The 17,117-nt window shown below is 39.2% G+C and overlaps 1 protein-coding gene across 1 annotated transcript; it reads right to left on the bottom strand.

Moving 5' to 3' along the window:
* Positions 1-6,958: 6,958 nt before the first annotated feature.
* Prosbeta5R1 (Proteasome beta5 subunit-related 1) lies at positions 6,959-8,215 on the bottom strand. Its single transcript, XM_068290023.1, has 2 exons — positions 7,967-8,215; positions 6,959-7,909 (listed from the first exon to the last, which is right to left on the bottom strand). The coding sequence occupies exons 1-2, from the start codon at positions 8,114-8,116 to the stop codon at positions 7,091-7,093; spliced, it is 969 nt and encodes a 322-aa protein (XP_068146124.1). The 5' UTR covers positions 8,117-8,215; the 3' UTR covers positions 6,959-7,090.
* Positions 8,216-17,117: the final 8,902 nt, after the last annotated feature.

Genomic DNA, 17,117 nt, shown 5'->3' with positions numbered 1-17,117 from the left:
CATTTCAAGGGATGGACAAAAAACTTTCCTTCCCAATTGAAAACTGGTTCCCAACCATGTGATTTAGCAATCGGCGTGATTAAAGTGATTTAAATATTCTCATCACCTGCGTGAATAACCAAATTTAATATATATGTTCATTTTAATTAAGTTTTATTATTATTTTTAACATTTCTATTTGTTATGCATAAAGAAATCAAATAAAATTTGCATATATGCTAATTGGTCATGCAATATCTAAATCGCCCGAAGGGCAAATAAAACAATATAAATTACAGCAATTATTAACTCTTTTCCCGAAATAAATGGCCCTACGGTTATTTTTCGCACAATTTGATTAATACCCTCAAATGAAATGACCTAATTCAGCTCCTCGGGCAGTAAACAGGCTAAACGTTCAAAAAACAGAAAGAAAAAAAAACGAAAACCAAATAAAACGAGCCAACAAAAAAATTAATTAAATTGAGCAGGCAAAGTCAATTAATTGCAACATTTTTTGGTTAATTAAAGCTATTGAAATATTTACTAGGCCAGTTAACTACACACACAATGCAATTAATTAAAACGTTCTTTTTTCCTTGTCTGTGGTTCGACTGGGTCTCAGGTGGAACTTTGAAAAATGGATCACAATTAATTTGCAATTTATCGATAACAATTGATTTTCAAGTTAACCAACACTGACAGTCAGAGACAGAAAAAGAGAAAAAGGAAAAAAAGGGAGAAACTTTTATTGCCATAAATTGCATATATGTACATATCTACGTTTTATAAGTAAGGTAAGTACATTGCCACGCCCACTTAACTTTTGTAGAGCAGCGAGGGAGTGGATTGACAATGCTGGCAAGTCAAGTGCTCCATTTTTGCTTCCACCCGCCGCTTATTAGATTCGCTCTATTAGCTTTCATTTTCATCTCCTCTCTGGGACAGAGAGCAATTTTCTGCCAATTGATTTTTACATCCCGAGCAGAGCGAAGGCTAGCAAGGATTGGATAGAAAACTTTGATTAGTTCCACACACACACACACACACCCACACACACAGCATGGAATGGACAAAGGCTGACTGACTGATTGACCGAATGTCTCTTGCATGGCTGGAACAAATTCCGCGCTTTTGTGCCGCAAATTAGTCGACCAACACACAAAGCCCCCGCAACCCTGCTGGGCCGAGATCAGTTCAGATCCCAATTCCTTTGTCCATGCGGGTGTCCACATTAGCAGCTTTTGTGGTCATTAACTGGGTCTTGTTTTTTTGCTTTCCCCCTCGAGCATGCCTTTTGCCAAACGAAAGCTAATTTTCATTGTTTTGTTTGGGGTCTCCAATCTCTGCCCCGCTGCTCCTCATGCTGCAACACGTTTCCTGCCAATGACAACTATAATCTTTTACCAATTTCAGGATGACCAAAAAACCAAGCAAGACCAATATGCTAAACGGACGAGAGGTGGAGAAGATACTTACCGTGGCGGACGTGAATAACGATAGCAATTTGAAGGTGTTGGTCAAATTCAAGGATTCGGTCCATGCTGAGTTCGTTCCAACAAGTCTGGTTAATGTTCAGATACCACAGATGATTATTAAGTTCTATGAGGAACATGTTTCCTTTCTATCATCAGATGGCAGTGCTTAAATAAATTGATAGTTTCTTTTTCAAAAGCATTTTCCATCGTTTGAGTGGACGGAGGGAGGGAAGGGAGGAAAACTAATTAAGTACATAAAATGCGTATTAATGGCTTTCCAAGTACCATAAAAAATCTAAGGCGCAACAATTAGCAATCTCATGAAGAGGATGTGAAGTCATAAAAATTGAATCTATCCAATAATCTGAGGGCGTCCAAGTATGTGGGACACAAAAACACTGAGGCGTGGTCGTCGTCGTCTCAATGAAAACCAATGCAAAGTCGTTAAAAGCCAACAAAAAGTTGGCAATGAAAGTCATACGAAAATTGCTCAATTGTAGTAGACCTAGGTCATACCCTAAAGAGAAAGTATTGTTAGGATGGTCAGATAGTTTTATGTGGATTAATAAGACATTTTAATATTAATTCTATTTGGTGTAAGTAAAGAGATTTCATTCTGACTGTTCAAATTAATATAAAATTTAGTTCTAAATTTATTTGAAAATATGGCGAAAACCAGTTTCTAGATGAAATTTGGTTTAGCTTATGGCAATTATAATTTGCCAAACTGTTTCACGTAGCCCTAAACAACTTTTTCTGGCAACTTTTTGAAAAGGAGAACTTTTGGCAACTTTTTAATTTAATGCATCATCGTAAAAATTGAATACTTTGTTTGAAAGCAGCAGCATGAGAAGACCGTAAAAATAGTTTGGCATCTGTATACCCTTTTCCAAATATGGGGCATTTAGCTAATGACCAACAGTTGAGCAATTTCAAAGTAAATGTAAATGACCGAGTAAAGTGTGAAATAAATAAAAGATAAACGATTCTAGTGGAAGATCTTTTTCAGCAAGGAGGCTCAAAGCTAAGAGTATATGGAATTCGTTGCCTTTCAAGAACTCAAACAGGTTTTTCATATTTGATTTGACTTTGATTCCTGTGGATACAAAGCTGTCAGCCCAAGTTGACCTAATAAGCAACTTTTGATGCAAAAGTTTCACAGATTCCCTCAACTTTGAACTTTCCATCCAGCCAATCGTCCATTTATCCATCCAACCCAATGTCGACACTCCCGTCTCGACATCATCCTTAAGTCTGTCCAGCAAGCAGATTAGTTGAGCTAATCCGTTGCGAAGGGGCCTGTTTCAATTAAAATAAATTAAATGCGTTGCGTGGCCGCAAATGTCAAAACTGTTTTTCGGAAGCTCAATTAAGCGCACTGTCAAATCTGTGTAGAGTTTTGTCTCTCTGTATGACATGGCCCAAAGGAGAGATGATGAACTGCAAATTGGATACGCTGCCGTTTGATGATGGCTATGAAGATGTGGTTGATGTGGAAGGGGGAAGTGCCTCCTTCTTCCACACTTAAGTAACAAAGTTTTCTTTGGAGGCAGACAACTTTTCCGCCTTGGCTAGGGGAGCGGCTTAAAACTTGCCTCACCCCACCAAAGAAAAAACCGAAACGCAACGAAAGTTGAACTGACAATAAGCAGTAAAACAAAGGATTTCGAAGGATTTTAAAACAATAATGCTAAGCCGGCGAGTAAATAAAATCTAAGTGAAAATAAAAGTACAAATATTACTTTGTTTCGCATTATTTTTGTTGTTATTCGGGTCTTACAAAAACCAAAAATATTTCTTCTTTTTTTTTTTTGTTTTTGTGCAAAAGTTTGTGACAAAATCCGCAGGAATTACTTATGTATAATTTAGAAAAAAATAAGTTTGACAGAGAAATTTGTAAATACATTTGAAATATATTTACGCACTTAACTTTTAAGAAGTAATATAATTAGGTTTATTTTGCATATGTACTTATATTTAATAAGGTATAAGTAAAGAAGTTTCTTAATTAAAAAGTTTATTATAGTCAAATTAAACATTAACAATCTTTCGTTTATATTTTAACTTTTTTACTTAGATTGAGATTAATCAGTAAGTAGTTAGTAGTTAGTTATAAATTAGTATTTGACATGCCGATTAACGGTTTTAGTTATCATTCTAGTCTTAGCATTTGCATTTAATCTTTGTTAAGTAAGTGAGAGGTGATGAGATGATCTACTTATAAAGAATGAAGGCTGCAAATGGCAAGGGAACTTAATCTTAAGGAATTTGACGTCTTATGGGGTCCTCTTGGATAATGAATGTAATAATGTATGTATAGATCTGTTTTTTTCAAACCTTTAGTTCGTCTTTTTTATGGGATCATAACAAATTCACAGACTTAAACATTAAAATTATCATTTGAACTTGTGTAATTTATAAAAGAAAAACTTTTATTCATAGGATAAATTCCTTTCGTATATTGGCAGACTATAATTAACTCTATAATTGATAACTGATTTTCATAATGTCTTTTAGCATTTGCCGACTAGGCGAAACAACTGCAACAACAGGAGCAACATCAGCAACTTCAGCACCAACAACAACAACAGCAACACCAACAATATTGCATTGCCAACTAATTGCCGTGAATTTCAACAGATATGCAACTAATGTGCAGTTGCCGCCTTCTAAAGTGGCAATAAATGGAGAACATACAACAGCAACAACAACAACCATAATAATATCAGTAACAGCAACAAACATCTCTGCGCTTTGAAGTTGCCTCTTATGGCAGGCAAATGGGTCGAAAGGAGATCTGAGGAGGAGGAATGGAAGGAGGAACTGACTACAGACTAGAGCTGATAAATTGGAAGTGCATCTGACGCTGAACCTCAGCTTGTTGCAGTTGCTTTTGCTGCTGCAGTAGAAGATGTTGCTGATGTGGATATATGTAATGTTGCTGCTGCTGTTCCTAATATGGGTGTTCATTTTGTTGCTGTTGTTACTGACTGCAGCGCGTGTCTTTGCCAGGCCTGTGTGCATTTGCATTTTTGTTGCTGGTTGTCGCCGTCTTTCTTCTGCCACATTGCCGCGACTCTGTTAATGAAAATGCCAAACGAGGCATTGCATTCACAACGTCCACATCCGCTGTCTCATAACCATGTACCTGACTCCCCTCCATCCGCAGCGTTTGTTCTCTCTCTCTCTCTCTCTCTCTATCTGCTGGCTGTCGTCTAGAATTGCAGCTTTTGGCAAAGTGTTGCTGGCGTGTCTGTTGCCTTGTGTGACAGCAGCAACATCAACAACAACAACAGCAGCAGCGGCGGCAACAACATCATCGTCATCATCATCAGCGGGAGCAGCAGCGGCAGTTGCATCTTCAATGCTTAGTCTAAAATGAAGATGCTGCTGCCCATTCCTCACACCCTTCGGTCTCCCCTTCCCATAACCAACTTACTACTCCCATCCTCCTTCTCCTCCTTGGGGTTCTGTGCCCAGCAGAAACAGTCACGCTTGCCTGTCAAACATTCGTCTGTCGCCCCATCCCCTTCCCCCCGCCCATCTTTTAACCGCCCCAACACTATATACCCCTGTGTTCGCTTGGCAAAATCCATTTGCATATTTGCATCCTTATGCCTGCCAGTTAACGGCCTTACGTTCCATGTCCCACCCTTGCCCCTCTGCCCTACCACTACACCTATTCCACCTCCTACTCCCACTTCAACCTGCTCTCACTTTGGCAAGCGGCGCGCTTTTAACGACAAAGTGTGAAATTTCATTGAATTTGAGCTCGTTGACAAAAGTGGAATGACAACAACTGCAACAACTACAGCAACAACAACGGCAGAAGCAGCAGCATTGCAGGTGCTGCAAATTTGTTGCTGTTGCAATTGTTGTTGTTGTTGTTGTTGCTGTTGCTGTCCTTGTTGTTTTGCAAATTAATTTAAATTATAGTTTTTGTTGCCATTGCATGCCTTTTATGCATATTAGTTACGTGTGTGTGTGTGTGTGTGTGCGTGTCGAAGGATGAGGGGGAAACCAAGAGGTAATGGCGGAGAGGTAAAAATATCTTTTTCTGTTGAACCAGCTAATTTGGTGGAAAATGATAGCCCGCAATTAATATGACATTTGTTGTTGCTGTTGTTAATGTTGTTGTTGTTGTTGCTACATTTTGTATCATTTTATGCAAATTTCATTGCACAAAAAGGTAACACGAGTGAGTTGGAAGTAGTTAATGAATGAAATGGGAAATGGGGAAATTTGATAAAGCGAAGTGGAGTTGGAGTTGGTTAAAAAGTCTCAAATAGATGACAAAACAATTCTTTTATCAGGCCCACATTGAGGATCGTAAAATTACCTGTTACATATCAGTTATGCATAATCATGCTATCTATGTTATGTTACACGTTTTGGCTGCATAAAAAGTTTATGAAAATATGAGAGAATGATTTATTTACGACTTGGTGCTTTGAACTTTGTGTAATGCTTTGAGACTGAGATTGAACTAAGCTTCAAGTGTTATATCTGTGACCTATAAACTGCATAGGGGAAAAACATACCAAAATGAAATGCACTTAGCTGTGAGTATCCAACATCTACTTATCCGCTTTTGCGACCTCCCGCCGTGTCCCCCTTCGTTTTCCACACAATTATCTCCCACTTTCGCCACAATTCTCAGGCCATTCTCTCAATTATATGCAGTCCGCCTTTTGCTTAAGTAATTTTCTAATGACACCGCAGAGGAAAAATGACTTTGGCGTCGCTCTCGTCCACGTCGTCGTCGTCATCAGGGGGGTGGAGGATGAAAAAGAAGGAACGCCTTCCACCTTATGGCACTCCCTCATGGTGTTCCCTGCTGCTTTTTCTACTGTTGTTGGCGACGTTCATTAGATTAAAAGCAATTTACAGTAAAACTTTTTGCCCACAAAACGCAAACGCCTCCTGTTCCTTCTTCCCCTAGTCCTGTCTAAGGATATACACACGTGCTCTACACACACACACACACACATGTTGCCCAAACGCCGTGCAAATTCCTCCGACTTCTTCTTGTTCTACTCCTCCTCCTCCACCTTCATCTTGGTTCATTCTCATCTCTAGTCATTTGCCGCCTCTTGGCTTTTTATTTTTGGAATTCAACAAATTTGCGGATTTGGTTTGTAATTTATTAAATTTATCGCATGCCCTGGAACTGCTGCCTTAGCAGGGTCTACTCCCTAATGTCCCTCTTCTCCAAGTCCCTGTTACTCTGCTATTCCTATGCTTCCGCTCTTGTAAGGTCTGCGGTTGCGCCTTTCCGGCCAGGCTCTCCCTGGCTCCCAGCTTCACTTCCATCTGCCAGTCTGTAGCAGGCAGGCATCTGCAACATTTGTTGATGACAACCAAAAGACACAAAATGCAACATTTCATGGAGCACTGTGTGTGTTGGGGTGTGCGTGTGTGTGTGTGTGTGTGTGTTGGCACACCCATTTCGGGAAGTCGTTCGGGAGCTTAGAAGTTATTATTTTGATTTATAGAAAAAGTTCGTTAGCGAGCGAAAGTTGCTCATATATTTTGGTTTTAGATTCAGCTGTTTGTTTTCAAAATGGGAAATGGCTACAACACATACACATATGTATGTACATATGTATGTATGAAGAGAATGGAAGATTCATCTACCTATTCGCCTCGGCTTGTCTCTCAGTGGTAGCAGCAGCCATTTGAGCCTCCATTTGCGTCTCAATTAATTTTCTTTCGATCCACGGTTGCGTCTTACTCGTGCACGGTTGATCCTGATCGGGATCGCCACCCTCTCGCTTTTGCTCTTCTTTGGAATATTGCTCATACAATTCGCAACAATCCGTATTGCCTATATTCTTCCAACCCTTCTCCGTGATGTGATACAACCGTACAATGCCACCGGAATAGGCATCTTTACTGGTGGCATGATAAATGGCCCTTCTGGCCAAATCGTAGGCCTCTTGATCAGTTATATCCCATTTATAGCCAGTATCGAGTACGCCCAGGGCGTAGGGGGAGCCACTGCCCACCGAAAAGACATTGGCATGGGAACGCATGCCCTCGGAATCAACATAGATTAACTTGGGCCCATCGTTATCATATCCAGCCAACATCATGCCCATCACTAGACCCATTCCTTTGTATTCCGCTGAGATGTTGCACATCCTACGAGCCGCCGTGTCCACCGACATTCGCCGCTTAAAGCGCAACTCATGCAGCCGACACTCTCTGGCCAACACTCTGTCCCAATAGACACAATCTGCTGCGCCGCCAGCCAAAGTGCCCAGCATATAATCATTTAGTTCCACAATTTTCTTCATGGTCTGCGAACCAATATACTGTCCAGAGGTGGCTCTAGAATCTGCGCAAAGAATGACACCGTTTCTAAATATAAAACCCAAAGTGGTTGTGCCATGAGCAAAATCCATTTGAATATTACAATGCGCGAGGAGTTTAGGTAAGTTTTCAGCCGGCTAGTAAAGTATAAAAGCGAATGAAAATTTTGATAGGATTAAAGGCCTCCGACTAACCTTCTCAAAAGGAGGAGCACTTAGAGCATAGGGATTACTAAAATTACTGGTGGCCTGTTCAAGTTGTTCCATTTGCCATTCTAATTGATGTTCATGGAATCGTTTCATAAACGGCAATCGATTCACTCCACAAATCTGCTCGAGAGCCATTACAAGAATTTTGTTTTCAAATATTTTAGAATAAGTATTTTCAGAGTGATATTTCAGTGTGTGAAAGTGAGGAAAAAATTGAGAAAATATTTGAAGTTAACCAAATTTTGTAACCGTTTTAATAACTGAATAACATATTATAAATACAACTGACATTCAAATTAACTCAATTATACTCATACCCATAACTAAAATTGGTTGTCTGGCAACTGTGTTGATCCGGGAGGAATGAAGAAAAGAAAGTAAGGGACGGAATGGTTTGTGTTGTTGTTGTTTAGTAGCTTTGCACTCACTTGACTTTGGCGTCATCTTGGCCATTAAAACAGGTTGGTAACTAAGCTCCAATTAATTACGAAGCTACTCGCTTTGGTGCCTCTTAGCCTCACGGCCCCCAGTCCCTCTCTTACTCTCTCTCTAATAAACTGGCGAGAAAGCAAAGAAACGAAGAAATCTTTGGTTCATTTTTTATTTTTATTTTCTAGCCAGTGTGTTCTTGTGTTTGTAACAAGTTCCGAGAGAGAACAAACTGAAGCTGTAATTAACGCAGGATGGAAGAGCCAGTAGCTCGAGCACCCAGCTCCAACTGAAGCTGCATTTGGAGTGGAAGTGATGTAGTTTCTGCCGTCTGGCATCTCTCTCACACTTTCTCTGTCTGAGCTAGTCGAGATTTTGCATATCAGATTGCTAGTGCTCCTGGTGATTTAATAATCAGCGCGGATGCAACCCAAATGAATGGCCTCGACTCTTGTTCCAGCAGCCATTAAAAAGGGCACCAAGAGCTCCTGCTGCAACTGGAGGCGCGTGCAAAAATGAAATGTGTGGCAATGTGAGGATGGGGCTGAGAGGAGTCTGGGTGTTAGGTGGGTGGGTCTGTTGGTTTGGGTCTAGGTTCTAGGGTTCAAAACTCTTGCAGGCATTTGCAGCTGGCAATTTGCATAAATTTAGATCAGTGACACATGATGGTTGTGGTGGTCAAAGCGAACTCCCGCTCTATCTGTCTATGCATCTCTCTCTCTCTCTCTCTCTTCTCAGCTCTCTTTCTGTTGTGTTTTTGGCTTCCCTCAGGCATTTCCAATTGGCGTTTAATTAGCGGCTAATCCGTTTGTTCAGTTTGGGCGTGTCCATGTTTCTTCTTCTGTGTTTTTTTCCAGGTGCTGCTGATGATGATGATTGTGGTGGTGGAGTTGCTGCAGCTGGTGGGCAGTGGCAATTCCAATTAAAATGTCGTGTATCTTGTTGCGGCGCCAAAAACTAGCCAACGTTGCAACTGCTTCATATCGAGAGCCAGATATACATGTGTGTGTGTGTGTGTGTGTACGAGTGTGGGTGGCTCCATGTCTGATTTGTGTCAGTTGATTGGCCTTGTAATTCCCACAGGCCATGCTCATTAGAGCGTAACTTGATGTGGATTAATACAGAGACGGAATTCAAGTCCTCAAAAAATGTTTGCGAATTTTCCATTTAGAGGTTTAGCAGTGAAGTTTTCCGTGTGCCATCATCATCAATTTTCATAAATCTAAAATTCCAGCAACCCTTTCAATTCTCAAATTTCGTTTCTATTTTTTTGGGCAGGACAATGGGGCAACACAACTGTGTCACAGATATTTCATTATCCGCTTATTCCGCTCGAGACAAAAGCCTTTCCACATCCCCTCCCCACCGGCTCATGCTCTCCATGTTGTATTTGCGCTCCTCTTGGCCTTATGCTTCACAGCAATTGCATTTTCATGTAGCGACAACGGCTCATTGCAGAACAGAAATTTTCTCTTGGATTTTCCTTTTTATTTTTCTTTTCGCTTTTTGCAAATCCTTGTGATTGCAATGAATAATATTTTTAATGCAAATAACCAGAGGACAACCAGACTGGGAGAGTGAGAAGCGGTAGAGCGGGCGGAGGGGCGGGCGACAACAAAGACATGACAGTCGCACTGACAGCAAGCAGGACAACTGTTGGAACTACTATTATTTTTTTTTTTTTTGTGAGTGTGCCCAAGTAAGCAGGCACATTTTATTCATTTTCTTTTCAATTTCAATTCCCGTCAAGATGACAAGCACCCGGCTATAGTCGAAACCCATTCCATATCGCCCGTTCCACCCTCACCAGCAATTCCATCTACCCATCCATACAATTTCTGTCTTCATCTACTCCCCAGCCCAAGCCAGGGTCCGGTAATGAAATTTCTGTTCATTGTTTCAGTTTGGCGGACCTGCTTTTCTACTTATTGGCATTCTAATTTATATATTTCTCCAGAATTTCGACCATTTTTTCTGTAACATACTTTTTGACGCTCTCACTTAAATTTGTGACTTCTTCAAGATAGTTCTTTCTTAAAAAAACCCCCCAAATGATAAACAAAAAACTGACTTCTCTGATGCTCATATATATTCCAAGAAATATCTCAGTATTTAAACTAATTCGAAAGAAACTTATACTATAAGTTTTAATTCGAATAGTTAAGATTTCGTTGTTGGATACTTTTTAGTGTGTTCATAAAACATTGAGTTGTCAAATGTGGAATGGGTTCGAAGGAGAAAATTTTGTTCTATAGCATACTTTTCAAGTCGCATCTGTCCATAAGCGACATTGATGGTTAATATAAATTATTTGAAATTCCAAAAACGTTTCCCAGAACATCCGCTTTCAAATAATGAACGGGTGAAAATGCGACTTATACTTATGCATGTTTTCGTATTGTATGCGCACATCTTTTATGCTCATCGACTTGTCAACATTGTCATTGTCATTATTGTCATTGCATATTCTTTTGCCTTTTACTCCTTCGCAGTCATTACAGGGCATGGGGGGTGGACCAAGATGGGAGTGTAAAAGAGGCGTGACCACACTGCACTTTATTATTATTCATGACAAGTAATTTGTTATCTGTGGTCGTCCTTTTCTTTGCCATCATTATGGGTTTTATTTTTGTTTTTTGCCATTTTGGTCTATTAATGATATTGCAGAATTTCGAAAATTTAGGTCAGTTATGTATTACAACGACTTTAAAGGAAACATATGTATGTGCAAGAGGAAGGAGAAGAAGAGGGCAATGTAATTTGGTTTATTCATTTTATTTTAGTTTCCACAACATTGACGATGTAACCTAATTTATCCCTCTCTCCTTCGTATGGACCAACAGTTTTCCGTTGTACTATATACTAATATCTAATTTATGCAAAAATCGACCCTGACTAGGCAAATGTTCATATTTTAATAATACACCACACACATCCGCCCTCTCTCACAAACATCCGCACACATGTGCAAATAATGAATGAATTTAGCTAGGAGTTGGAGAACTTTTGACCATGTTCATTCAATTAGAAAGTACAAAAACAAAAAACTATAAATTATATGAAACATGAAATGCAAGATTACCATATGGTTAAAAGAACACGAGGAAGAGGGGAGTGTGAAGGAGAGGGATTGGGAGATAAACGATGTTTATAATTGTTTAACAATGTTTTGAAGATTTCATTTGTTTTTAGTTTTTTCTTTTTTCTATTTTTCCTATTCGAAGCAAATTGTAGGCGTGAATATTGTATATTCCATTTGATTTAAATAACTTTTATTCTGATTTATTGTGCACAAGAATATTAAATTTTGCATTGAAATTTTTCGATTGTTAAATTAAATTAGAAAACAAAAAGCAATTTGGGTCAAATATGTGCAGCATAAATATTTGCAATTGCAATTAATTCTGAGCAAACATGGAATAAACGATTAAGACACAGAGGGACAAGCAGGACACAAGGCAGAAGACTGATAATCAAAGAAGAACACGAGAGGTGTGCGGAAAATGCTTTGGGAAAAATGAAAATTGAGAAATTTGAAAATAATTAAAAACGAATAAATTTTTCTTAAGAGCTCTGCGAGCAAAGCCACAAGTCAAATTGGTTCAATAAGAGCATGTGATGTGTTTTCTCATAAGGATATTTCTCTCTATGTCGATACTCTATTTGTAAATTGAATCTATTTCATTATTACACCTTGTCAAGTTAGCTTTCAAAGGAAGTTTTATAACTAATTAAGTCTGTAAGACTTTCGAAAACCCACAATTTTCATGGGGTGCTAGATTGATTGTTAATAACTGTTCTAATCGATTGTTTTATCGACAAGTTACCATCACGAGAATTATAAAATCAGTTTTTCCAAACAAAACTGGTAGAATATATACCAACAAATCGACTGTGAGAGTCAGAAGGGTAACCAGTAATCCCCAAATCACTCAAATGCCAATTTAAAGCCTGGTTTCTTCAAAAAATGAATTCAACTAACATTAGATCTATGCAAAAATAATAATAATGGAATGAAGGGCTAAGGAATGCAGGCATTGGGAAATGGTTATGGCTCTATCTGCTAGCAGAAGCATCAGAACAGATTAGTATTACCTTTTGAACAATCAGAAACTTCCATCCCTAGGATAGTGAATAAGGCAACCAAGATTTTGGAATTAGTGAATCTCTACAAATATGTATAAAGCTCTCAGACAATCTATCGTGCTCAAGGTCGAATAGGAAAAGAGTTAGTCTTATCCCATTCTCTTTCCTTTCCTTCATACAATTCTATCTGCCGCATATCTTGGAACTTCTAACAATAGGATAATTGCCAAGGGTATCAAACTAGCCGCATATGCAAAAAGACTTAAAATTTGCACTAGACAAGACTAAAGTAAACTTTAAGTGGAATAGAAAAAACAAAAAAAAACAAGGTTAACTCCCACAGATGGCAAAAGTAAATTTGACTTTTGCTTCGATTGGATGTCACATGGAAAACAGTAAGTACATTGTTCTGGGATTCCATAGAGAGAGACAGAGAGAAAGAGAGAGAGAACGAATGAATGAATGATATTTATGTAATACAAAAAGCAGAATATATTGTTACAGACATGCAAAGCATGTGGGAAATATAATAAAGAATATTTTTATCCACATGCTACACACACACACACACTAATACACATACAGATGCTCATTTCAGGCGATATGAGCATGGCTGGCCCTAGGGGGCTTTATGGCTGTGTGTGGGTGTGAGTAAGTGGGCGTGTGTTTGTGTGTGTGTGTGTGTATGCCAGGTAAACTGCAACAAATTTCATACTATTGAGTGGTTTTTGAGTGCATTTGAAATAAATGTTATCAATGAAGTTGCATACTTTATGGCGCAAGCATCAAAACGCCGCAACCAAAGTCCCCCTGAGAGAATCTTCAAGAATGAGAAGAGGGTTAGGGGTGTAGAATGGACATGGTGGAGGCGGATGGTGGATGGTTGATGATGTTTTGGTGGTTGCTCAATGTGGTTATATAAAATTGAAACGTTTTTAACTTAAGTGCAGTCCAGTGAGAGAGTGAGCGAGCTGTGAGTATTTCAATTTGTTTGATGGAAATACCAATTGTGACCCATGCAAGATATTTGCTCGTTCAGTTTAAATGGTTTTACCAGCAGACATGCATTAAATTTGACCTCCCCTTCCCCCTCTGCCCATGCTTCCCTAGGCATTTTGTCAATTTCCGTTTCAACAATTTACATTTTTTGCCATTTGCCGTATAAATCAAACAAAAGGCCAAGTTTAAAACGTATCCTTGTAGGGAGAAAGAGAGAGACCCTAAATGGTGTGAAAATGCATTGGCATTGCCCCATTTCCATAGCATACTTTTGTGTGCTTGACGATTGAAATATCGTTTCATTTTTGATGATTTTGGTCTCTCTTTTTGTTGATTTATCGATTTTATTCCTCTCTCTATGTTGTTTCTCTGCTGTTTATAAATAAATATTTCAATTTATAAAAAAAACGAAGATGCAAATTGGAAATGCAACGAGAAATGCAAATTTCCAATTGAAAATGAAAGACAAAAGGCTCTTGGTGGGTGACGAAATGGGCGTTAGCAACTGTTCAGTGCATTTGTAAAATTTTCAATCAATGCCAGCAGAAAAGTTGACCTCGTCTTTTCATCACTGAGATTCAGGATAATTGATGGTCGGTGACTTCGTTGACGATTTCACTTGATTTTGATCTAAACTTTTTAAGTATAATCTATGATTTTTACAGGCAAAGAACTCGTTTAAGCTTTAATGGCTTAGTTGTTAAATTCTTGGCTTTTATTAAAACCATTTTCTCTGTTAGATAACTTTAAGTGAAGTCAATTAAGTTGACTTCAAGGTGTCCATGCATTATTTGCAGTCGTAGTCTCTTTTTTGTTTAATCTGCCAGGCAACTTAATTGAAGGCAATTATGCGCTTATCAATTTCGCTTTTTTCTTACCTTTTGCCCGATTCGATTGTTACTATCACTTGGCCATAATTAAAATGTTTACCGGGACAAGCGAAAAAAACGTCCCATACTAGCCACAAGCATGAACGCATGAATAAACACCGCCAAAGTGAGGCCAATTAAGACAACTGGAGCTGGAGCTGCGACTCCACCTGTATACAGACGTATGTATGTACATATATGAGGGGACACAGAGAGAAATAAATGTAGTAAAAAAAAAAAGAAGGCATTAAATCAATTCCGTTGTCAGTTCGCTGACAGTGGACCACGACGACGACGTCGACGACAGTGCAGAGACCAACTGGCCAACTAGCGAATGGAATGCTCAAAAGTCACCGCCAAACCATGGACATGCATAGCCTGACTGGCTGGCTGGAACCGCTTCGACATGGACCATAGGATGCAGACATCCCCCACAGCCTTCCCTTTACCTGTCTCTTCTCCCTTCTCTACTGCTGCTGCCGCTGAGCAATGCCAGTAATTTAACACACTGACGATGCCAAGAAATTTCAGCAATTCACTTGACAATGAGAAACGCGTCGAGGTTACGCTCAATCAATCTCCATGAGAGATCCTCCACTCTGCTGGTCAGTCTGCCACAAGGTGGCGTCTTCACCTGTGTGTGTGTCCAGGTCTGAGTGGAGAGTGTGGTGGGGTGTGGGTCTCTGTGTCACATCAGTTATGGCTTCATTCATTTCATTTACTTTTGCCTCTGATTAATGTTGCAAAATTACTTCATTTGCTGTAATTAAAGCTTTAGTCACAAGTAAGTCAAGGGTAAACATAAAAATATAAAATGTTTAAGAAATTTTTTGATTTGGCTAATTGTTTTCTAGTCTAAAGGTGTAAAACTTAAGCCAAGGAAAAAGAACGAATTAGATTCTTCAGTTGTGGCAAGTTAAAGTTACAAGTTTTGTTTAGTTTGAAGTTTTGGTTTTATGGTAAATTTTAGTAAACAAAAACCTTAAGATGCCAACTAATCCTCTCTTTGGTCAGTTTCTTTTCTTTTATAAACTGCTAACTAAGTAGTCAAACATTTAGCTCTCTACTACTTATTAGATCTCGTTTAGTTTTCATTCTTCTTTTTTTTTTTGTGTTTTCTACTTTCTTATGTCCCTCTTTGTTGGCTGTGCTTCATCTCCGCTTTTATTTCCGCCCTGTTAATTCGCATCAGAATGAAAAAAAGAAAACAAAGGAAAAGAGAGAAGGTAATTAAGCAAAGTTCTTTTTACTGCATTTCCGATTTGATTTAGATGCAGAGGACCTTCTCCTTTAGGGTAAGGGGCCCTCAACTAATACGTCATTCACATTTTTCGCACATCATTCGCCAATTTGAAGTGGAGAGAATGGGCACTAATTAGTATGCCATTTGTGCCATTTCTCGTTTCGATCTCTTTTATCCCCTCATGATTTGAAATTAGCTTCAATTCTTAGAGAGAGAGAGTGAGAGAGTGAAATGGCTAGCCCGCTAATCCCTAGTCAGTTTTAGAGAGGGGATTATGCTCCGTGGCCGCCACACTTCTCTGTCTAATTAAAACTCGTTTAACAACATTTTCAATTGAGAACCTGTTGCCTGAACAATTGCCCCCATCCAGTTCAAGGAGCCAATACCCTCTCCGCCTCGCCCAACTGCGTAATCATTTGGCTTTTTTTTGCTTCTCCTTAACGTCTGCCAACTCTCCTCCGCTATTTTTTTTTGTACCCCTCCGTTCATGCGGTATAACAAGGTTTCCATTTCTTCCTTTTCGACCGATGCTGCTGCTCTTCCTTCTGCTGGTTTTGCTGCTGCTGCTTTTTTGCTGATTGTGTAATTTTAATGTAATTCGCTTTTATTGTTTTTTATTCATCGTCCTTGTGTCTGACATTAATTGCAAGTGCAAAAACGGATAAAAAAAAAACGAGGAAAGGGGGTAAAGAACAATGCGGGCAGCAACATAAAAATAGCCATAATAAATTATATTTCCGAATGAAAGTTTTGCCTTTTTTCCCGCTCCCCTCTTCTTTTGACGTTATATTGATTCAGTTTGATTTTGGTAGCAAGAGGCTCCTACAAGTGGCGGACGATAAATCATAACGATTCGAGACAGAGGCAATTAAAGTACTGTCTTTTGATTCAAATCTGCAATCTCTCTCATTCTCACTCGCTGTCCCTTTGTCTTAGCCCTTTAACAACTTCATCCAATTGGCCAAGTGGAGTCCTTCACAATAAGCAACATTTTACTAACTTATTTTTATGGGCAGCAAAGCTGTCCAATGTCGCCCCCAAAGGAACTGGACCAATTTCATAGCCGAGACGCACAAATTGAAGACATGTGCTGAATTTTATGGCTTTTAAATAAGAAAAGCATAAAAACAAAACAAAACACCAACAGCAAGCGAGCGGAGGGCAGCAAAAAGGAGTCAACAAACCGGAAATTGTCAAAGGAATCAAACTAAAAACGGAAAGCGAAAGCGCAAACATTTCGTCTTGTGTATATATGTATATTTAAAAATAGAAGACAATTTTATGCGCATTTCTCGACGATTGGCCCGTATCGCAAAAAAAAGGAACCCAAAGAGGCAGGGAGGGCGAGAGAGGGTAAGAGGAAGCAGGACACGCAGCAGGATAATGAATGCCCAATGTACATGACTCGCCTTGTTGGTTAAAATTACAAGTCCAAGGGGAATTCATCCATCCTCCGTTCCTGCCGAAGCCCGCAAAAACCCAAAACCACTTTACCTCGACCATCTTCTTC

This window comes from Drosophila tropicalis, unplaced genomic scaffold (genome assembly GCF_018151085.1).
Source record: "Drosophila tropicalis isolate 14030-0801.00 unplaced genomic scaffold, ASM1815108v1 contig_593, whole genome shotgun sequence".
Classification (NCBI taxonomy): domain Eukaryota; kingdom Metazoa; phylum Arthropoda; class Insecta; order Diptera; family Drosophilidae; genus Drosophila; species Drosophila tropicalis.
Note: the sequence above shows the minus strand (reverse complement) of the source record. Positions and strands in the feature narration are given on the sequence as shown.

Excerpts from the sequence above, each read along its gene's own strand:
- Prosbeta5R1 (XM_068290023.1), bottom strand. The coding sequence starts at position 8,116 with ATGGCTCTCGAGCAGATTTGTGGAGTGAATCGATTGCCGTTTATGAAA. Across the intron at positions 7,910-7,966 it reads GTGCTCCTCCTTTTGAGAAG|CCGGCTGAAAACTTACCTAA; the intron begins GTTAGTCGGAGG and ends ATACTTTACTAG.